The following is a 23,594-nucleotide window of genomic DNA, read 5'->3' as shown; positions in this document are numbered from 1 at the left end:
ACGCCTCGCTCTTTAAGCTAAAGTTTGACTTTCTCACAACTCTTTTTTTTTAAACAATGAAAAACTTTAGCGTAAAGAGCAAGGCCTTGAGGAGGGGACAGCCCCTTTCATATACGGAATAATTTCTGTTCGTTTTAAGTTTTAATGTCGTTCCTTACTTTCAGTTAAAAAAACTTGTTTTGTATATTTAATTTCATACAAATACCGGAATTCAGTAGAACTTACCTTTTAACTGATGATAAGCTTTGGTTAGTATTTTTCCCTTTTTATCTTCTGAATTAGACTTGAGTTCTAGCGGAGGCTGATTATTGTTCATTACATTCCCTTGGTGCTGCAAAGGAGACAACGATGTTGCTGCTGCCTGAAAAGGTTTTCTTTAAGTAGAAGAATATTTGCAAAATATAAAAAAAAGAACCAGTTAAATTAAAAACTATTTTGTTACAATCTACATTGTCCAAAAGTAGATTACTGGAAGTTCATTTTGTCTTTTGTTATTTCTATTCACAAAACTTATTTCTATTCACAAAACTTGCAAAACAAACGCATTTTTACGAGACTTTCTTAAGGAAATTTTCATTTTATTTATTTTCAGTAAATTTCTTAAACAATTAGCCAAATAAGCATGGCAGCATGATTTTCTATAGATGTCACCGTCTAAATCCAAGCAAAGATAGCATTTAATTACTGTCTTAGACCAGCCTCATTAATTCAACAAAATAAAATGGCTGAAAGTGACATGGTTAAGGTTTGTTAAAACTATCACTTTGTATCAATATCCGAGTCACCATAGCTAGGATAAGCTGAGAGCCATCTTTTTTATTTATTCATAAATATAGTGTTTACTTTGGTTCTCTGGGATAAGAAAAGAAAACATATTAGAATACTTGAGATGTCAACATCACTACGTAGATGGCGTCTTATCAGATATTTCTCCTATTTTAAATGCTTTCCGTAATATGTTGAGAATAAGTCTTTCTTTTCGTAAGCACGTTAAAAATAAATTCCAGAAGTTTCATTTTCCACTCAATAAAATGGCAACATTGGATAAAAGTAGCTACCCATACCTTAAATTCAAAAAATTTTGGACTAGACTAATTTTTCGACAAAATACAATAGAGATCAATCAATCTGAAAAGTTTGTTGAGGACTGAATCAACAATAAATAAAGGGAGAAAGGGGATCAGAGGGGATTTGACTCCAAAATCTCAACTTTGTTTAAAGTCGTGGGGCGAAATTATATTGAATTAGGTTGTATAACTAGTTTAATCCTTAATAGAACCGTAATTTTTCAAAAAGGGCGACATAAAAGAAGTGGAGGGGGGGGGGAGCATTCTGCTTAGCGCTGATGTCAACATTGGAAACAAGAGTATTTTCAAGGCATTGTTTTCCCATTAATTCCAAGGGAAGTGGTCTTTTGGACAATACTCATATACAAGCAGACAAATCCTATGCGAGAAATTTAGCACGATAACTCAAAATGGATTTTCCTGGAGCCATCTCAGCTTGAGCCATTCCCCGTCACCCATCTAGATTTACGAGAAATATGTACCCTTGGTAGTATAAAGGTAAGAATATGCTTACTCTCTGAAGCTCTGGGGATGTTGGTAGCCGGCTTTGCTGATACATTCGACTGCAGGTATCTCGTATAAGCTCTCTTCCAAGAGTAGAATTTGGAGTTGCATCCCCACTGTTTCTTCTAAAAGGAAATTGGGCTTTAAAGGTTTAAAACAATATCCTAACTTATAAGTCGACAGTTGGTGCACACATGTAGGTGTGGTGTCTTTAAATATCCAGAAATTCTCAAAACTGAGACATTTGTCATAACAGTGCGTCATAACAGTGCACTTGCTTACTGATAGCCTCTCTTACAATTTTTTCACCTGAGAGTTCAGTTTTTTTCTATTTGTGTAGAGACAGAAAGGATGATGCTAGTGTGACCTTTTTTTTAATATTCAGAGCTTTCCTATTTAGTACGTATCTTGCATCCAAAACTACTCCCTCCCTGCCTCAAAAAGTTGGTATCGTGATTTTCATTTCTTGTATTTGCTAACATTTCGGTTTCTTTCTGGGACCACTTTTGTATAGTCATTCTATAACTTCTATATTTATAAGTCATTCTATATTTTGTATAGTCATTTTTTTTGTATGCAAACGAGAACTGTTTATAAAATGCCGAAATAAACCGTTGGGAACAAAAACCATTAGAGAACTAGTCACTAACACATATGGCGACTGAATGGAATGACCTTCACAGACGAAGAAGTCTAGCTAGCTTTGACCCCCCCCCCCTCAAAAAAGAGATTGAACCATCCAAATAAAGAATATTACGAACACGATATCGTTACTCTGCTCCATTATAACAGAGTATAATGGCTCATAATAGGCCCTGACGAATGCCTTGACGAAAATAGGCTGAGTATACAAGGTTAGAACTGTTCGGGTGTTGTGTGATTGTTTGGGATCTCATCTCTGCCGTAAGTTCCTTTTCCATCCCTATCCCTAACAGTGAAATCCTGCTTTCGTGGACTCATAGCGGCATCAAGTGGACCTTTAAAAAGTTTTCCTAACCAAAACCGTGGCTGCTAACATCGCTGCAGGGTGACCTTGACGCCCGTTGAGGAAAATTATAACCTAGTAAGCGATACAGCATTAGCACTGGATCCTGATTATTGGATAATTCTTCTGGGTTTGGTCTGTTTAGTGGGCTTTTTTGAGCTGAAAAACCTCTTTCTAGCTAAGCTGTCAATTATTGATTCCCTCCCTGTAGTAGCATAATTTTGAAGGCATGAATATATAATGAATCGGAGGTAACAGGTTAGAGATTATCCGTGCAGGATTTCAACTCTTGTTGATAAAAGAACATCCTCCAGTGTGAAAAACCATGTTATGATCAGATGGGCCAAGGATCGCAAAAAGCCATCATTCCACTGGAGGTCTCAGTTCTTGCTGTCCGCTTCTAGACTGGCTTAAGCGGTTCGTGTAGACTAGAGAAGATGTGTAATTCCCCGTCCTGCACTGGTTCTTGGACCACTGCTTTTTCCGAGACCATAACTATTTCTATGATTTAAAGAATATGAAAATTACAACTTGGAACGTTACAATGTTAGAAAACAACTATCGTATCGAGATTTTGACTGACGAATTCAGACGCTTCGAACTGGACTGATCAGGAGTTTCAGAAACTCATATCCCATGGGTAGGAATATGAAATTAGGAAATACAGAATTATTTTACTCAGGCAGGAAGGATGAGGATAGGCTGGGAGTAAGGCCCATGAAGAATAACGAAACTCTTAGGTCTTGTTTAGGTTGGCAAGGTATTAATAATAGAATGCTAGTTGCTCATTTTTAGTCTGAATAATGCAGGTTTCAGTCATAATAGTGTATGTCCCTTTAGAGCCGACTGATGGAGGCAGTAGTGACTCGGATGAATTTTACTTATAGCCACAGGAACAAAACGACAGGGTCCCCTGTAGAAATAGGGTATTTTTATTAGGGAATTTTAATACCCAGGTTGGTATAAATAGGGATAAATTTCATCCTAGCGTAGGTAAATTTGGTGAAGGAAAAGAAAACGGTAGTGGTTACAGACTGCTGCAATTTTGTAGAAATAGCAAACTAGTTAAAACCAGTAGGCTACTGTGTTTGGTCATAAAATGGCCCATAAGTTAACATGGTATTTACATAATGGTAAAACGGTTAAACTTATTGATTATGATATTATAAACCGACGACTGGCAGGATCGATACGAGATACTCAGGTATAAAGGAGTGCTATTTTTTATGTTAGAAGTAAAGACACCATCTAGCAGTGTCTATCGTTAATCTGAAGCTGAAATTTAGGAACGATAACTAGGCCACCTTCCGTGAAGCTATGACGTCAGTAGACTCCAGGATTAGAAGTTGAGAAAAAAATTCCAGGAACAGTTGAATGCTAAACTAGAGAGTTTAAAATTTGACAATGCGGAAGATGGATGGAATAATTTTGGGAAAATAGTTTGTGAAGTTGCTGATGCTTAGGGAAGAAAGTTGGAAACGCAGCTATGAATATTTGCAAAAACGCTTTATGTTTAATAGAGAGGAGGAGAGGCTTGTCCAAGGATGATCTGAGTTATAGATCATATGAAAATAAGAGGAATAGGTGTGAACTGGAGGCCATGGATAAAATTGATGAAAGTCTGGAAGATGCGGTAAGACGGCATAATACTGAAATATTGTCCTGGAGTCATAATAAAATGAGAGGGAATAGTCAATCTGGACTTCTCCCAGCTAAAGATAGGAATGGGCCCACGATAAAGAAAAAGTTAAAGAGAGACGGGCAGAACATTTTGAGAAATTGGTCGACCGTGATAGTCACATGAAAAGATATAGAAAAGAAGGAAGAAAAATTGTTTGACACTTGGGATGTGAAGGAAGATTTACTATGTGAGGAAGAATTAGTGACATTACTAAAAGGATAAAAAAATAAAGAGGCTCCGGGTGCTGATAGTGTGGGAAGTGAGTTGTTTTTTTTTAATTTTGTGGTTATGAAGTTATATATGGGTTACTGAAGATTATGAATAAGATTTTTTTTAAAAGTGGAACAACCTAGCGATTTTAGGGAACCCCTGATTAAACCCCTCTATGAGAAATATGATCAGGGCAAGTGTGGTAATTATAGAGGCATTATATTAGTTTCTGTGGGAAGTAAATTACTTAGTATGATGATACTTTTTCGACTTAGAGATGCTGTAGATAACGTTTTAAGAGAAGAACAGTGTGGTCTTAGGAAGGGGAAAATTTCACACTAAGATTTATAACTGGAAAGTACCTGAATCATCAAACCGCTTTGGCCCTCAGTTGTATAGATTGTGAGCAAGTGTTGGATTCAGCTGATAGAAGAGCTTTAGCGAAGCTCATTTCCTTGTATGATATACCAGACAAATAGATGTAAGTGATTAGTACTATATACGAGAATAATATTGCTGCGGTTAAGGTAGGAAATGAGGTTAGTAGCTGGTTTCATATTAAATCAGGAGTTAAAGAGGGCTGCGTCCTATCATTGACCTATCATTGATCATTCATACGGATCATTGACCTTTGTCCTAAGGAGTACAGCAAAGGCATTGGGAGAATACGGAATCCACTGGGGAAGAAATCTCTCCTAAACTTCGATTATTCTGAAGATTTAAGCATCCTAGATTAAAACATTAGTAAAATGAACGAATTTTTTGATGTTTGTGAGTTGGTGCAAGAATATGTTTGAAGATTAATGTTAAGAAGACTATGTTGGGTAACAAGAAGATCAATGATGTGCACAGCTTCAATTACCTAGGTAGTATTATTAGTACAGATGGAGGGTGCAATTAAGATATCAAAAGTAGAATATATAAGGCCCAGGGTGTTTTTTCAAAGTTGAAAAAAGCTTGGAAGAATGGGAAGATAATTCTGCGAACCAGGCTGAAAATATTGGAAGCTACAGTGGCGACAGTGATCAAGTATGGTTCTGTAACGTAGGCACTAAGAAAAACGGAGGGGAATTTGCTAGCTGTTTTCCAGAGAAATTACCTACTGATTATTTTGGGTACCCGACTGACTGTCCGTATCTCAAACAGTAAGCTGTACAAAACATGTGGTTCAATACCGCTTTTTAGGGCAATAATAAGAGAAAGGTTGAATGGCTTGGACAAGTTCCACGGATGAAGGATGACAGAGATCTTCCATGTCGGCCAATTGTCTAGGGAAAAACGAGATGCAGTTTGTCCCCGAATGGGATTGGAGGATTTCGTGGGGAAAGATTTAAGCGAAATGGGAACTTCTTTGGAGGGTGTAAAGATGGTGGCTTCGAATAGATCAGGATGAGAAGCGCGCATAGCTGTGTTGGTCTCAGGGGCTCGGTGCTGCAGTAAGTTCTTAGTAGTAGTATAATAGCTGAGCTAGCATATTTACTTGACAATAGCTAAAACTATTTGTGATGACTTCCTCCAAGCTCTCATTCTCAGAAAAGAGAATTTTAGCGAATCACATGCTGAAAATAACAACAAAAATTTGAATTAATCTATTCAGATCTTTTAGGCCGCGACAGTAAACTCTGTTATGGCAAATTTCTTTTTTCGTACCTTTTTCCAAAAATATATTTGTTTTCTTGCGAATACCATTGGTGGATTCTGTATTTATTCAGTTTTTGTTGTTTCTTCCCTTTATTTTCACAAACTGAGGCATCTCTTTAACGTTTCCGATTCCTTGATTTTTTCTAATTTGTATTTATTTTATTTTCTCCCGTGTTTCTAGTCACTGATGTATACTGAACAATCTAGTTTATTTATCATCGTGTCCAGCTGGTTCTAGTCTTTCTTATATCACAACAAGTTCAGTCAAACGTCTTTCATTTCAAGATTACATATAGATAAATGTAAACTTATAACTTCTTATTAATAAGAAAAGAAGCTGTTCATTAGACAATTTTTTCTAATGTTCATTAGAAAATTGTGGACAATTTTTTTCAAACCTAAATTTCATAGTTCATATTGAGACGAACTAATTTCAGAAGAACATAACTGTTGTTTTAGTTGAATTTCGCTGTTTATATTGATAAGGCGTCGAGGGGGTCGAATCAACGTTTTTGTTTGCTCCTTTTTACAGGATTATATTAAAAACAAGTTTTTTTCAACTGAAAATAAGGAGCAGCATTAAAACTTAAAACGAACAGAAATTATTACGTATATAAGGGGGTTCGCCCCCCTCGTCAATACCTCACTCTTTACGCGAAAGTTTGGATGTGAAGGAAGATTTGTTTTGTGAGGAGGAATTAGCAACAGTACTAAAAGGATTAAAAAATAACAAGGGCCCAGGTGCTGATAGGGTGGTAAATGAGTTTCTTAAATATGGTGGCTCAGAGGTTAGAAATAAGTTACTGAAGATTATGAATATGGTTTTAGGAAAACCTTAATTAAGCCACTTTATAAGAAAGGTGATAAAAGTGAGTGTGGTAATTATTGAGGCATTAGTCTCGTCTCTGTAGGTAGTAAATTACTTAGTAATATGATACTTCTTAGACTGAGAGATGCCGTAGACAAAGTTTTAACAGAAGAACAGTGCGGTTTTAGAAAAGGCATAGGATGTGTCGACCAAATTTTCATTCTTAGGCTAATAATTGAGAAGTGCCTGAGTTTTCAAACACCTTTGGTCCTCAGTTTTATAGATTATGAGCAAGCCTTCGATTCCGTTGATAGAAGAGCTTTAGTAAAGGTTTTATCCTTGTATGGTATACCAGACAAATACATTAAAGTGATTAGTGCTATGTACGAGAATAACACTGCTGCGTTTAAGGTAGGAAATGAGGTTAGTTGCTAGTTTTGTATTAAATCAGGATTTAAGCAGGGTTGTGCTCTATCCCGCTTTATATGGATCATTTTGATGGACTTTGTCTTAAGGAGCACAAGAAAGGCAATGGGAGACCATGGAATCAAATGGGGAGGAAAAAGTCTCCTGTTTAGATTACGCTGATGATTTAAGCATCCTAGATGAAAGTGTGAGCAAAATGAATGAAGTTTTAGCCGTTTAATAAGAATAAATAGCTCTTTTGAAAGTGCTAAAAAAATTAGCGTAAAGAGCGAGATATTGACGAGGGGGCGAACTCCCTCATATACGTAATAGTTTCTGTTCGTTTTTAGTTTTAATGTTGCTCCTTACTTTCAGTTGAAAAAACTTTTTTTTTACATTTAATTTCTGATCTTTTTTTTAATAATGCTGGGAAATCCGGCACCCCCTTCATGGAAAGTTCTTTTCCCCCATGAAAAATTCCCAAAAATCAATACTATATGTAAACAATGGGCAAACTTCATAACTTGCAGCTCTTACCCGGGGACTGTGGGGGAAAAAGTTATCCTCAAAGACATAGTTATTAGGTATTTCGACTATGCTGAACAAAATGGCTATCTCAAAATTTTGATCTTGGGACTTTAGGAAAAAATGAGCGTGGGATGAGGCCTAGTTGCCCTCCAGTTTTTTTTGTCCCTAAAACAGGGCACTAGAACTTTTAATTTCCATTCGACTGAGCCCTCTCGCTACATTTTAAGACCACTGGGTAGATACGATCACCCCTGGGAAAAAAACAAGCAAACAAATATAGGCTACACACATCCGTGTCATTCTTCTGACAAAAAGTACAAAATTACACATTTTTGCAGAGAGGAGTTTGAAACCTTTCCAGTAGGGTTCTCTGACACGCTGAATTTGATGGCATGATTTACATTAAGATTCTATGATTTTTAGAGGGGGTTTCCCCCTTTTTAGAAAATAAGGCAAATTTTCTCAGGCTCGTAACTTTTGATGGGTATGACTAAACTTGATGAAATTTCTATATTTAAAATCAGCATAAAAGTACAAATCTTTTGATGTATCAATTGGTATCAAAATTCCGTTTTTTAGAGTTTCGGTTACTATTGAGCCGGGTCGTTCCTGTTTGATTCCTGTTTGTGCAGGGTCCACAAACTGTTTGATTAGGTAGCAGGCTGCCTCAATGTTGGTCCCGTAATGCCGAGCAGAGTATCGATCCACTCTACTACCAGAGGGCTTTTCAAAAAGGAGTATCTTATTTACCGAAAATCAAAAGTAGAATAAGCAATAAACGTGTGTCTAAGAGGAACAAATAGATGAAGAAAGGAAAAAAAAGAGAGATCCCACTATACATACTAATAACAAAACCATAGAATCTGGTTCTGGGCAAACCCGTCTTTTAAAATGCCACAGACTTGTTGGAGACACTCTTTCTGAATAATCTGGCTATTTGATCTGGATATTTGATACGAAAAGCATGCGATAGTAGTCTTAGAAACTTTTGCGGCCGTGTTGTCGTTATCTAAAAATCAAGAAATCAGACGCGTGTCGATCTGTTTTACAGTTCTTAGGCACTCTACCACAATGGAAACCCCAGATACCGCAAACATCCTTTTTTATAGAAACAAAATAAAAAGAATATAAATTAAAAACGACCTAAGCAACCAAGTGAATCAAGTGATCAATGAGGAGCTGTGACAGATGGATCCGTTTCATGTGGTTGCATAAGCAAAGATTTAGGATTTACTTCAACGTACGGAATCACCATTGCAAGTTGCACCTGGTCTCCAGTTCCAGTTAGTCCAGCCCAACCAACCCGGTGCACCAATTATATTAGAAAATACTCTATGAATTATGAAAGTGCACAAACATAGCAACAAAATAAAAGTAAAAACAAAAAACAGCAATAGAAAGTAGACAAATAATTAAGAAACAAAATATCTTGCAGTATGCTTGGATCCAAAGGAAAAACTTTTTGATCCAATTATTTTTCTGTTTTTGTTAGATATAAAAATATATCCTCGGGAAGCATAACTGTGAACTAGTATCCTATCAATTTAGCACCAAAAACTGATTAGTATACTTTAATTGAAAGAGCAGCTAAATTACTAAGGTTAGGAATTCAGATAATTAAGAAGTTTGGGCAAAGGACGTCTTCCCAAAATATTTACTTGGCAAGACCTTTTTTAAACAGATTGAACTAGGACCGCAAAAATGTGCTAAAAAGATAGTAAAATATAAATTAAGTGATTTCCTTTATCAGTCAGTAGTACTCCGAATTCTAAAATAGGATGTGTCAAAAGAAATACTCGTAGAATGCGAAAACATAAGCACAAAGAAAATCGAAACATAAAAAAGCACAGGTGAAGATATATCTTCAAGATCATTAACAGTTTTTTTTTATTGTTTCTTCTCGTGAATCAAAAATTTGAGCGCCTTAGGAAAAGTTCTTTGTAGTGAAAAAATAGAGTCGGTAGTGAAAAAAGGGCGTGACTAAACTTCAACTTTTTGTATAATGACAAATCTCTTGGTGGAAACAGAAAAACAGAGATAATTTTATAATGGCGACCCTTTCTATGACTGTTGCAAATTAAGATGTTACGCTGAGGCTAACATTCCATGGTTTTGATATATTTAGCAAAAACGCCAAATGCTGCCGAACATACAAATCAAAGTATTTGTTTTTTTATGACACCATTGACATTTTCAAGAGCTGGTCGTATGAGAATTATTGAAAAGTAAACTTACGCAGTATGAACCTGCTGTATTTCTCCAACTGTATAATATGGTGAATGAGTCTGCTGTATATGATAAGGCTGATTGGGTTGGCTAGGTTGATTAGGACTACCATATCCTTGAAAAGGAACATTTTGCACTGTCATGTGCCCGTAGTGAGCCTGCTGACCTCGTGGATATACAACACCGTAGTCGGCTCCTCTTGCCATATGCTGAAACGAATGACCAATTTATAAATTATTCAGGAACTTCATTAGTTTTTAAGATCTCACAAAACCTTGGAGTACGCGAAGAATTTTAAGATTTATCTCTTTTAAGTGTGACGACAGTTTATGAGCTCGTGGCAGCAATTTTCTGGGATTAGGTTATTCTTTTTATTTAGAATGAATTTATTCTCCGTCATGCCGTCATTTTAAACTTAATAAGGGCTGAAGATAACTTTCGGGCACAAAGATGGAAACTGGGCCGACCCGGCCAGAAAGCAAAGCAATAAGAAATTTTAGTTAGAGTCTGCAGAGTCAGGTGGTGCACAGCGGTAGCCTTAAGGGAGCTTGTGTTGTGTAAGAGTTCATACAGACCACACATTATTCAAGCTGAAACTGCAAAAAATGCCTAATATGCTGCATTTCTGTCGTGAAAAAAATCAGTCCTGCCATAGAGAGATCCTGCACGTCGTAGCAATTTTAACATATTAGGCAAATGCCATAGAAGCCTTGTGTTTCTTAGGTACTATTTTAGACAACAAATGTCATAAGAACAGAAAGACTTCCCAATTATAACAAATGAAAATAACAATATATTTTAAAAAACAAGCACAGAGATGCCCGAATATTTCAATTTCACATGCGAAAATTTTTCCAGTGGGAGAGCAAAATATAAAATGAAAAGCTGCGTTTCAAGAAAACAAACAAAGCAAAAAAAATAATAAGAAAAGACGGAACAGTACGTAAAAAAAGAACTTATGTCGCAACAAGCGGTGAGTCAGCACAATGTATGTATGTGTGTATTTCAAAGCTGGCAAAGCCATATACAAACCTGATTAAAATAATCAGGTCTTCATTGAAGAGTTTCAAGGAAGAAACTTTTCAATTGTCAGGATTAAATTATCTTGACGTTGGCTACTCGAGAAATTATAATCTTACTTTATACAATTGTTACGAGCACGTAGCACCTGACCAATCATGTCGGGCTATAAAACATAACTAGAGTCAATATAACTTCAGAACAAGACAGTACCCAGATGGGGGGGGTTTGAACCCCCCCCCCCCCGAAATGTTTGTTTGACTCGTAAAAACGTAACAAAAATGGATATAAACAATTTTTTTATGCGCTTTTTGAGAGTTTTTTGTGTAAAATCCTTTCCGAAAAAAGAATCTTTGAGTAAAACCCCTCCGGAAAACAAAACTCCTGGGTACGGCCTTGCTTCAGAGCTCCTCTACGATTTGTGTTTGTTGGTTTCTGATCACTACAAAAACGGTTGGAAGATCGAGTTGAAACGCCTAACATTTTTTTTTTGGGGGGGGGGGGGTAGGAGTATACGTTGCTATTTTGAACTTATGCCTGTTGTCCGACACAGCCTTTGACTAGTTCCTTACGAGGGCGAAATTAAAATTACTATTCTTAGAATAGAAAATGTTGAAAATCAAGGAGTTTTTACTAAGATGACTATTAAAAAATGTATCATTTTTTTCTTTTACTTATCGTGATTTAGAGGTTTTCATTAGCTTGGTTCAATTCGTTTATTGATTTTTTTTTTTCCCTAGGTCATTGTAATATCTTGCAGAAAAAAATTCTTTTATGGAGCATACAATCGTTTGTTTGTGTTATTTCAAAAGAGCAGGGTTCAGAAACTTTGCCTAAATATTTATTTCAAAATATCAAACAAAATAAAAAAATTTACCCATCTCCAAAAATTCGAAAAAAAAAATGCAATGACTTGAGAGTGGGAGGAAATAATGAAAAGCAGACATTTACAATTCCTTTAGCACTGATAAGACAGGTTATGGTGTGAAACTATCAAACTTGTAAAGGTATAAGTCAGTTGTAAAAATATATTATTGAACCTCAAGACAGCTGTCCTTCATCATGCATTCTCAGTTCCATTGACATCTCCCTAGTATGCTATGGCGATGACACGCTGAATCTCAGTCGGAAACTTAACCGCCTTTCAGAAATATTCTCATGTCTGCAGTCCAACTACGAGAAAGTCGGTCTGAGATTTAACTCCCAAAAGTCGGAAGTTTTGCTTTATAATTGGAAGAATGACCCTCCTACTAACATCACACTAGGTGATTGCTCAGTTAAACCAGTTGATAAAATAGTATATCTAGGGCTTCCAATAGGTTCCGCATTACAGTATACCCGTTCCCTCCTGATCTCACATCTTGAACGGCGAATATCCAGCTCCTATTCTTTGATCGTTAAATCCACTCGGAGATTTAACCGTCCACTACTGGCAAGTATTTACAACGCTACCGCTCTACCACATATATTATATGTGACCCCTTTCTGGGATTTATTGGCAAACCATGAAAAGTATAAAATCCGCTCTATATTTTTCCGTTTTGCAAAGTACCTACTAAAATTGTCACATTGGACAAAAAATAGTTTTTTGATTCGGCGCTATAACCTAGTGGAATCAATTCTAGCTGTTGAGACACTTATTAACGAGCAAAAAACAAAACAAGCAATTCTAAAACGAAAGTGGGCACGTTTGCTTGTTTAATTTTCCCTTTTGTTTCCCTTTTTATTTTATTTTTTTTATTTTTTTTTTTTTCTTTTTTTTTTCTCTCCTTTCAAAAGTTGCTGTCTTTGTCGCTATTTTCGACGAAGTTGTTGTTTCTGTTGTAATCTTTGAGTATGCTATCTTTCAGTTTCCACTTTTCGTACTATTTTGTATACTATTTAAGAAGTTGTTGCTTTTGTTGTTATTATTATCGTTTTGTTTCCTATTTTCGTATTTTTGTATACTCTGTCATTGTACATTTATTGTATACGACGGGTTTTCAATATATATTATTATTATTATATATATTATATAGTGTTGTTAAAAAGGAGCAAATTACAGATTTGCAAATAGAGAGAAACATATGCCATATGAAGTATTCTATAAACCGAGGGAGTGCAACATAAGCCTTAAGTCGTGAAATACTAATTAAAAATTATGAATACAGATTGGAGGGAGTGAGGAATAAGACGCGATAAAAGTTGGTTTTGGGCCATATTGGAAGGGGGTGGTCTTCAGACCTGTTCAGGGGAAATCCCGATCCCACATGTATACACGTGGAATAATACACTTACCACATAATTTTGTTGATGACTTGAATGTCCACCATTCAACTGATTCAACTGTATACCTTGTTCTGGACGACTTACCTGAAATTTAAAAATTTAAATATAGAGACAAAAAGAAACAGATTTCCTATGAACCCAATAGATTAGATACGTAATTCATTCTGGCATTCCATGTTTCTGAAGGAGGGTCGAATAGAAGAAATCGTAACAGTTATGAAATTTCGGGAGTGGAACCCAAGCACGGATACAAGGGGAGTGCGATGGGGGTTATCGCCCCTCCAAAACAAAAATTTTAATAATCCTTCCTAAATTATACTATTGAGTACTATATGTGCGAGGAATAAGGACTGAAAAATCGACCGTTTTCTGAAATAAAAACAATGAAACATACCAACGCAATGAAGTTGTTCAAAGACGGTATGTTTTATGAACGCAAGACTGGAACGTTTCTGTGTTGTTAGGGAGAGCCCAAGGGAGTGGAGACCCAAAAAAAGAAGGTTGGACAATGACAGTGCTATGGCACGTATAGGCTAAGCATGCAAAGGTCGGCATCACTTATCACTGCTCCCCGGAGACACAGACACAGATAAAGTGTGCGTAATACAGATGTCCAAATGGAATAATTTTGTTTCCATTACTGAACTTGAAATAATTCAAGGAACGCATTAAATGTTTGCCTCCTTGCTGTCAGCCCACAATATTATATGAAGTATCCTGACAATTCTTTATGCCGAATGGTTTTACATCCGACTGTAAGAGATTTAAGAAGCCTGTGTCGCCTCATACCAATCGGGAGTCAGAAATTTCACTTCGCAATTTCTTCAGCCAAGTCTATGTCAATAGTTAAGTAGTATATTTCACAACTCCCTTAACATGAGACCTGGTTACACTTATTATTTTCTCCCAAGTGGAACCCGTTGCAGGGCACCATAAGGCCAACTATCCTTTCTGGCGTACCTCAACGAGGTACTTTGCGCGGTAATATTCTTTGGAAGATGCAATTCCTGCTGCTAGAACCCGGAATACTAGCACCATTTATCACCCCTTTACCCACTTATTCTTTTTTTCTTGACATCATATTCGGAACCTGATTCAGTTCTCTTCTAATCTCATAGAGACAATTTTTGAAAAAAATCAAACTGGCTCAAGAGTTTGTTATCGACTACATCAAAATGCATTGTTTCTTTTGCCATGTCTGCTTTTCACCTTGATTGGGATAAGTTTTGCACCCTCAGAAAAACGTGTGTTCCATTTCTATAGGAGCCTTTCACGTTGGTGTCCAGACGCTTACATCGATAGTAAACCCAGCCTTAATTCAATTATTTTAAACGAAATTGTAGAGGGAGGGGGATGTTCCACTTTCTCCTTTTGGCACTTCCGCCCCTCCCAAATTAAGGCTCTAGATCCGTGCTTGGTGGGACTAAAGGTTTCCCTTCGTACATGTGGGCAATTAAAGTATTCAAATCATTTTGAGACAAACTCAGATCCACACGTGGAATTGATCTAAGTTTTGTGAGTTCTGTGAAAGCAACCAAAAGCTTCTTACGGAAATACAGACATATAAAAAAATAGCTAATATACAAATAAATACAATATAATGATAATGAAAGATGGCATAGTTATTTTTACACAGTCTTGTGTCTTCATTCTAGTCAGTGTAATTGGGACACCCTCAAATTTCTAGACTTGCTATGCATCATAAGGTTTTCCTTTTGTAATGTCCCAAGTTCAATTTAAAAAAAAAAGAACAAGGCAATCTCAAAAATGTGCACGCATACACGGGGCGGCCACTTTCCACCACCTGATGTACATCTTAGAATGCCACGTGTGCCGCACAGTTCATCCACGCTTGGTACAGTTTGCTGCTACTTGGTTTCGGTAGACATCACAGTTTCATTTTTTGTGGTACAATCCAATTTGGTAAGGTCGCGGTAAACCAGACGATAGCGTATGTTCAAAAATTCATTTATTGGGATTAGATGCAAAATAGTTTGTGTCTGTTTAGCCTTAAGGTAGTATTCCTTGCGGCGACATGTTAATTAGAGACTCAGTACCTTAGAATGTCAGTCAGTACTGACTACGCTTTTAAATCTTGTCATATCAACAATATCAGCTGTCCGATTCATTGTTATGCAATAGTCTCTTAGTCCTTAGAAAAACAACCTACTGCGCAAAAAAATCCGGGGCGTTTAACAGCAGAAATTAAATTGCAAAGCTAAAATCAAGAACAGCCCGTCAAAGCCTAGATACATAAACAGTTTGGTTTGGTTTTAAAAATGCAGGTAAAAAAAAACTTGTTTGAGATCGTTAGACAAGTGCATTAGGGTATCAGGTGGGGGGTCAGAAAGTGGAATTGTCTACTACTCAAAACTTTAAAACATATACGAAAAAAATAACTAGACAAATACCTGGAAAATTGTCTTTGAATTGTGGTAAAGAGGTTTTTATGTCGGCTCTTGCACCCTCTTAATAACCAACCTATTTCTACTTTATCGTAAGAAAATTTTCTATTCGGAGTCTTAAAGGTCTAGAAGCAGTCGTTGTTGTTCTCTTTATTTTGTTTCCGTCATTTTGAAAAAGTTACATTTAGACTGTTACTAACATTTTACACACAAACAAATAAAAAAAAAAATCTAGTTTTGGCCTACCAAATGTAATAGTTACCCCGGTACCCCTCCCTCGGGTGCCAAATGTAACGACCGTAAACAGATAGCAAGTTCTCTAGTATTAATTCCTACTACACTATCCTGATTCAACTTCCAAAACAGGTAGAAGATTTTAATGGCAGATAGTTTTTAAGGAAACAGTTTTGTGGAAGAATGTGAAAATATCAACTGAAATCGAAAATAGTTGTTTAATTTTGTAATTCTCTCCTAGTTAAAAAATTACTAAGGCCCCCCCCCCCACCACCGCCACCTACCAAGGTTAAGATCTTTGTGTTTCTATAGTGATCGGCTGAGGGGCAAAATTTTATCAGACTGCACTATAATGATTGATAGTGCAAGTCAAGTCATTTAAATAATTAAATATTCCCTAGAAACGGCCCAGCAGAGCCGTTCTTAGGGTTGGTGGTGCCCGCGGAAAAATTAATTACAGCTCCCATGTTTCTATATCCCAACCTTTTAAGTGTCAAAAACCTGAGTTTGGTAGCAAGGGAAATGGAATAAAAAAGTCAAAAATGCCGTAATAAGTTTTTTAGTTAGACATCCAAAGATTATAGTTTCAGATTTATTTGGAACAAACAAATTTAAAAATGGTCACGTCTGACTTTGTAGTTATTTAAGCCTTTAGAATAGACAGTGATTTTGAAGTTTTTTTTTCATTTTCTAAAATTAATTGACAGTAACTTAGTCCCCTATAGTGCAATGGCTATGGCGTTTCCTTAAAGTAATAATGTAATAAATTAATTGAATCGTGAATTAGTTATAGTCATGTTGAACAAGCATGAATTTAACATCTTGATCACTCAAAACGAATCACAGTCCTGCAGCATCAATCATGCCTTGGAGCCTTATTATTCAATAACTTACCAATTTCTGCTCATCCGTCCAGACAACCTTCGCAGTTGGAACAGCATCGGAATATCCATTTTGATCTGGATAACCATGGCCCCCCTGGTACCTAGAACCCTGTGGGGGGTAGCTTTGAATTCGTCCTACTTCAGCTATCTTGTCCGACGTATTCACGACAACGCTGCGGTCAGTCTGTCAAGAATAGAGTACTAATGAAGTCGTGCAAGTCAACAATAGTCTTTTCAATCTCTCAGTGGACTTTCAATTAATTCACGAATGAAAATTCCTTTACTGTTATGAGCCGCTAAGTGTGACTTTTATTCAGATTTATTGTATACTTGTACATAATCATACGTGGTTTATATGACTAGCTAAAAAGAATTTGTAGTTTTTATTTTTTTTTCACACTCCAAAACAAAAGCAAAAATTGGTAAAAGGCGTGTATTTTGCAATGCTTGCACAGTGATTCTTAATTGAAATTAATTAAAAAAAACTTTCCGAAAAATAAGTTTTTCAAAGAAAAGTAAAGGCCATTTTAAACTTAACCTCAGGAGATACAAATACCTGTTAAAATTCAAACTCAAAACGACCAGAAATTATTATTAAAGAATAAATGAAACCCAAAACGAACAAAAATTAAATAAACAATTATAGCAAAAAACATACAATAAGTAATAATATAAATGAAAAAATAGATCTTAAAGCGAGTAATGCTTAGATTGAATATGAAAATCTAGCTTAAAACGAAAACACATATTTTGCTATTAAAGTATAAATGAAGCTTAAACGAACAGAAATTAAATAAAAAATCAAAGTGAACAAAACGTAAAATATTGATGAATTTATATGAATAAATAGATCTTAAAACGAGTGAAACTTAAGTTGAATATGCAAATACAGTGTGAATCGAATGAAAACAAATACAACCACGAGTTTGGGTATCATCTCACTGCAAAAGCCGAAAACCTACTGCGTCATTGGTGCTTTACTGAAAACAATTCTTTGAAATATTTTCACTTTTGTAACTTTAAGAAATCAAAATTAATTAAGTTTTTAGGGAATAAATATCAGCATATGTATATTAAATTGACAATGCACATTTTTTTCAGCAAACTCATTTGAATTTTTTTTCAGTAAAGTACAAATTATATTCTGGCTTTTAGAAAGTATAGGGGTTTTGAACCCTACTCACATTAATTTATGCTCGTTTTGAGTTTGACTCTATAGTCCGGATGCCAGGTGTTGAAAATGTGAACCATACCACGACGGAATGGGGCTGCTACGAGAATTAGCCTACCCTTCACCCCCTAAATTGACGATGCGGATTCAAAAATACCAATGGCACTTGCTTGCGAGTGGTGAAACACTCCGAAACTTGACATTTTATTATATTTTGGTGTTTCATGCAATAAAATACATGTTCCACAAAGTTTGAGGTGCAGTTTTCCGCTCAAATAGAAATGCCTAGAAGCCATAGAATGTTTTCATAACAAACTAACACGATTAGTTAAAAAAAAAATGGCAAAACTTTATGAGTCTTGAACAGTCTTGGAAAGTATAAACAAAATCAAATTGAATATTAGATATATGATATTAATTGTTGAAAGATCAATCAGTTCAAGTTTTTTTTTTCAATTTAATTTTTATTTTCATTTTCAATGCTTTAAGAACTGGAAAATAATAAATTTGTAATATAAGAGTAATTCGTTTTCAGTGAAGCACCAATGACACAGAAGGCTTTAGGTTTTTACAGTTAAAGAAGGGGGCATTATCCAAATTTTGCTTGTAGTGAAACTATATTTGTCTTGACAAATCTTGAAAAGAACTAATAAATTAAACTGAATATTTGATGCATAATGATATTAATTGCTAAAAGCTCATCAGTTCAAAATTTTACTGTAATTTTAATATTTATTTTCAATATTAAGTACAAAAGAAAACATTTGCAATATAATTCGTTTTCAGTTAAGCGCCAATGACGCAGTAGGTTTTAGGCTTCTGCAGTGAGACGATACCCAAACTCTTGTTTGTAGTTATTTTTACTCGATTCAAACTTGATTTGCACATTCAATTTAAGTTTCACTCGTTTTAAGATTTATTTATTCATTTACATTCATATATATTGTATTTTTGTTCGCATTGATTTTTTATTTAATTTCTGTTCGTTTTAAGTTTCATTTATACTTTAATAGCAAAATATGTGTTTTCGTTTTAAGCTAGATTTTCATATTCAATCTAAGCATTACTCGCTTTGAGATCTATTTATTTATTTATATTATTGCTTGTTGTATGTTTTTTGCTATGATTGTTTGTTTAATTTCTGTTCGTTTTGGGTTTCATTTATTCTTTAATAGTAATTTCTGGTCGTTTTGAGTTTGAATTTTAACAGGTATTGTTATATCCTGAGCTGAAGTTTAAAATGGCCTTTAATTTTCTTTTAAAAACTTATTTTTCGGAAAGTTTTTTTTTAAATTAATTTTTGTTCTTTTTTGATTTCAAAAATTTTAAAGTCTTTTTTGGCAGGGGGGGGGGGGGGTTGATTAATGTCCGATTATTATTGAATTTAAAAAACGGATCTAGAACTTTCAATTTAAATCCAATGAGGCTTTTATCAAAGTCTATATTATTACTTCTTTGATAAAAACCTTATATATGAACAATATACAGCTTGCATAACTTGTGGAAAACGATTTACAACAATGAATGGATTGAAAAAATATCTCCAATAACGGGGTTGAGACCATTTCACTTACTGACACAAAGGTATCACGGCTGTTTGGAATTAACCTTATTAGGATTTTGTGCCCCAAAGCACTTTTGAATCTATTACTAAGTATGTATTTTATCCATATAATTGGATAATTACTCGTATAATAGATTTCCCATGTGTTCTTCGCATACAAAACCCTTTTCCCATAAGTTATGAACCCCCCTTAATAAGTTATGCACCAGGGCATAACTTAAAACGCCTACCCCTGGGTCCTGGAGGGTTGTGTCGACACCGGAGTTTTTTGATATCAGAACTTCGAACTATTTGAACAAAATGTCCATCTCAAAATTTTTATCTGATGCATTTAGCTCTTAGAGAAGGGAGATAGGCTAGTTGCCGTTCAATATCTCTTGCTTCTTAAAAAGAGAAGAAGAACTTTCAATTTTCAATTAAACGAGCCCTCTCTAAAGTTTATACGAGCATCCTTCCATAAGAAATAATATGAAGGATTCGGAGAATCCTTAAATTACAACCCTTGCCCTGAGAGTAGTAAGTCGTATAAAGGTTGAAAACCTAAATGCAAACTTACGCCTGAAGGCATAGATATGTGTTTAGGTTTTCAACGAATTGGGGTTACCAGGATCATTTGCAAAGAGGTATCATTTCTATAGTAATTTGAAAAATCATATGGACTTTGCTTGATGGTATATACTGTGCGTACGTGCCAGTACCAAACAGGTTTTTCTGATAGTCCTATTCTACAGGTCATTAGGCCTTTTGTCAAGATGACAGATTATAACTTAATTGTTGATTATTATTTTAATAAAATTAATATTTTTATTTAAAATTAATATTATTAATATACTTTAATTAAAATATAATATTTTATTTGAAAGTATATTATTGAAAAAAAAAAATGAGTGTTTAATTTAAACGTTTGGAGATTAATTATTGATAAGAAAGCAGCAACAGAAGTGATATACGATTAACCACTTTGGCTGTGGAAATAACCGCGGGGTGTAGACTATGCCTCAAATGGGACATGATGTATTCAAGATACGTGATATCATTAAGCAAATTTAAGCAAGAGGAGCAACTATGTTTTGATGGAAAAGTGAATAGTCTCCATATAAATAAACTTAGCTCAGCATTAGATGTACTATCGAAATATATTGATGAGAACAAAATGCATAAGTGAATATTATTATTGTAATTATGTTCAATAAAAATTTTTATAAATCAATTTTATTTTTTCTTTCTATATTATAAATTATTTTATTTAATAGTTTATAAAAAAGATATTATTATTTTTATGTTTTTGATCTTTTTATTTATATGACTAAAAAAAAAAAAATGGATAGATTCGAGAAAGAGCGAGTCATGAGAAATATAGTTCATATGGAAAAACATTTGATTCTATATGATGTTTTTCTAGAGTTGTCTATTCAAAGGAAGATATTTTCTCGAGGAATGCTTGTCGATATAATGAGAACTGATTCTCCATCATTAGACTATTGCATGAAGCTTCTACAATGTTGTCCAAATTAATTTACACAATTTATTTATATATTGATCATGACCCGACAAAATGATATTGTGAATATGCTTTTAAACATTAGTTTAGAAAGTTTTGACTTTGTTTTCATAGTAAAGATAGTGCTCAAGGATGATTTACTCCTCTCTCTCTCTCTCAGGCAATTTTTTTTGTTGCTAGCTCAGTTTCATTGTGGGAGTGAGAGCGTTAACACTTGAAAAAATGTACCATACAATTCCGTTATGTATGTATACACAGGGCAGCTGGTCATCATGTGAGAATTGCACAATGATTGAGGAGTATGATGAAAAGTGTAGATTATGCAACCCGTGTAAATTGCACAGAGGATATGCTATAAAAATTAAATGTTGTAATTCCTGTCTTGAAGAGGTGTATGACTCTCATCCTAGAGGTCACCTATGCTCCAATTGTCATTATGATAAGTGCAAGCAGTGGGAGAGTACATATCCCGGTATGATTGGAAAGAATCCTAACCGTGATTTTAGTTTATTGCTACGAGATTGGTATCGTCGTGGTTTTAGATTGTTCTGGAAGGAAGAACCGGGTCAACGATTCAACTGGTCGAACAACAAAAGAAAATCGTTTCTACTTCATCGCTGTGAAGACACTGGGTGTTATGATTATAAGCCCACTGATTTTTATTTGGCTGTGACGGAATGTGATTCGACACTTGAGGACACTGTTTGTGAAATTGCTTCAAATAGATGATGTAGAAATTTAATTCAAGAAATTATGAAAAAATTCTCAGTAAGTAACAATTTCTTTCTTGAATTCAAGTCTTAGATACACAATACGGAAATTTCATTCAAGAAATTATGAAAGTATTTGTAAGTAAGTAACAATCTCTTTATTGATTTCACCTCTTGAATATACAGTACAGATACTTCATTCAAGAAACGTGATTAAACACGTTTTTTTGAAACTACATACTATTTGCATGCCTGTCCGGGGCACCTTTCTAAATGAACGGGGAATCCCCACTGCTTCCTACGCATTTAAAAAAGTGAGCAGCACGAAAACTCCGCGTTTTAAACCAGACTGGTGTTTTGTTTTTTTAGACAACAAGAGAGACATGCAAAGTCGACATTGCTCTATTTCATTTTTTAAAATTAAAGAAATTATTGAAAAATTCTAATCAAGTAACAATTTATTTCTTGAATTCAACTCATTTCTAGAAATTTAAGTCAAGAAATTATTACAAAATTTTCAGTAAGTAACAATTTCTTTCTTGAAGTCAACTCTAGGATAAACAATACGTGAATATCACTCAAGAAATTATGAAAAAAAAATTGTAACTAAGTAGAAAGTTCTTTATTGAATTCACTTGTTGAATAAACAAAAATACATTTCATTCAATAAATTATGACAAAATTCTAAGTAATTAACAAACTATTTATTGTTTTCATGATTTATATATACAATTTAGAAATTAAATTCAAGAAATTGTGAAAAAATTGTAACTAAGTATAAAATTCTTTCTTGAATTCACCTTTTGTATAAACAAAAAGACATTTCGTTCAAGAAATTATGACTAAATTCTAAGTAAGTAACAAACTCTTTATTGGTTTCACGAGTTAGATAAACGATGTAGAAATTAATTTAAATAAATTATTAAAAAATTCTCAGTAAGTAAAAATTTCCTTCTTGAAGTCAAATATGGGATACACAGTACGTAATTTTAATTAAATAAATTATTAAATTATTTTTAATTAATAAACAAAAAACATTTTTTGAAAAAAGAGTTTAAATAACTTAAATATAATAAATTAAATAATTAATGAAAAAAAAAATCGCACTTACTTCAAGAGCATTTTTTTTTTTCTCTGTCAAAAAGTTTAAAATAAAAAAGGACAGAAATTAAAATAAATTATTACATAATTTTTATTTTCTTAAAATTAAACGCATTTACTTATTATATTTAATAATCTATAAAGAAAATAAATTAAATAAACATGATTAAACACGTTTTGAAACTACATGCTATTTGCATGCCTTTGCTTAGCACCTTTCCAAATGAACGGGGATTCCCCACTGCGTCCTACACATTGCAAAAAGTGAGCAGTACGAAAACTCCACGTTTTCAACCAGACTGTTTTTTTAGACAACACACCCACAGAGAAGACACCCTAGACGGAAAGGTCAGACAATAAATTATAAAAAAAAATATTTGTAATTAAGTACCAAGCTCATTATAGATTTCACCTCTTGAATATACAGTACAGATACTTAATTAAAGAAAACGTGATTAAAAATGTTTTGAAACTACATGCTATTTGTATGCCTTTCCTTGGCACCTTTCCAAACGAGCGGGGATTCCCCACTGATTCCTACACAGTGCAAAAAGTGAGCAGTACGAAAACGCCACTTTGACACCCAGCCGGGTTTTTTAGGGCCCAAGAAGGAGACCCGTCCAACTTCGACAGCGCTATAGGAAATTTTTTTAAGCTACAAGTACACCGGGGGCCGTCCGC

The 23,594-nt window shown here is 34.6% G+C and overlaps 1 protein-coding gene across 4 annotated transcripts in view; it reads right to left on the bottom strand.

The window, feature by feature from the left end:
- Positions 1–23,594, bottom strand: part of LOC148950496 (uncharacterized) — a 149,401-nt gene that overhangs the window by 34,480 nt on the left and 91,327 nt on the right. For all 4 annotated transcript variants that reach the window (XM_089091629.1, XM_089091630.1, XM_089091631.1 and 1 more), the window contains exons 3-7: positions 16,877–17,050; positions 13,353–13,427; positions 10,065–10,264; positions 1,582–1,696; positions 226–361 (exon numbers count right to left, since the gene is read on the bottom strand). In XM_089091629.1, coding sequence (XP_088947755.1) covers positions 226–361; positions 1,582–1,696; positions 10,065–10,264; positions 13,353–13,427; positions 16,877–17,050 — 700 coding nt within the window. The remainder of the gene's footprint in view (positions 1–225; positions 362–1,581; positions 1,697–10,064; positions 10,265–13,352; positions 13,428–16,876; positions 17,051–23,594) is intronic.

Source organism: Artemia sp. Qi Xiang Cuo, chromosome 7, assembly GCF_049724085.1.
Source record: "Artemia sp. Qi Xiang Cuo chromosome 7, ASM4972408v1, whole genome shotgun sequence".
In the NCBI taxonomy this organism is placed as follows: domain Eukaryota; kingdom Metazoa; phylum Arthropoda; class Branchiopoda; order Anostraca; family Artemiidae; genus Artemia; species Artemia sp. Qi Xiang Cuo.
Note: the sequence above shows the minus strand (reverse complement) of the source record. Positions and strands in the feature narration are given on the sequence as shown.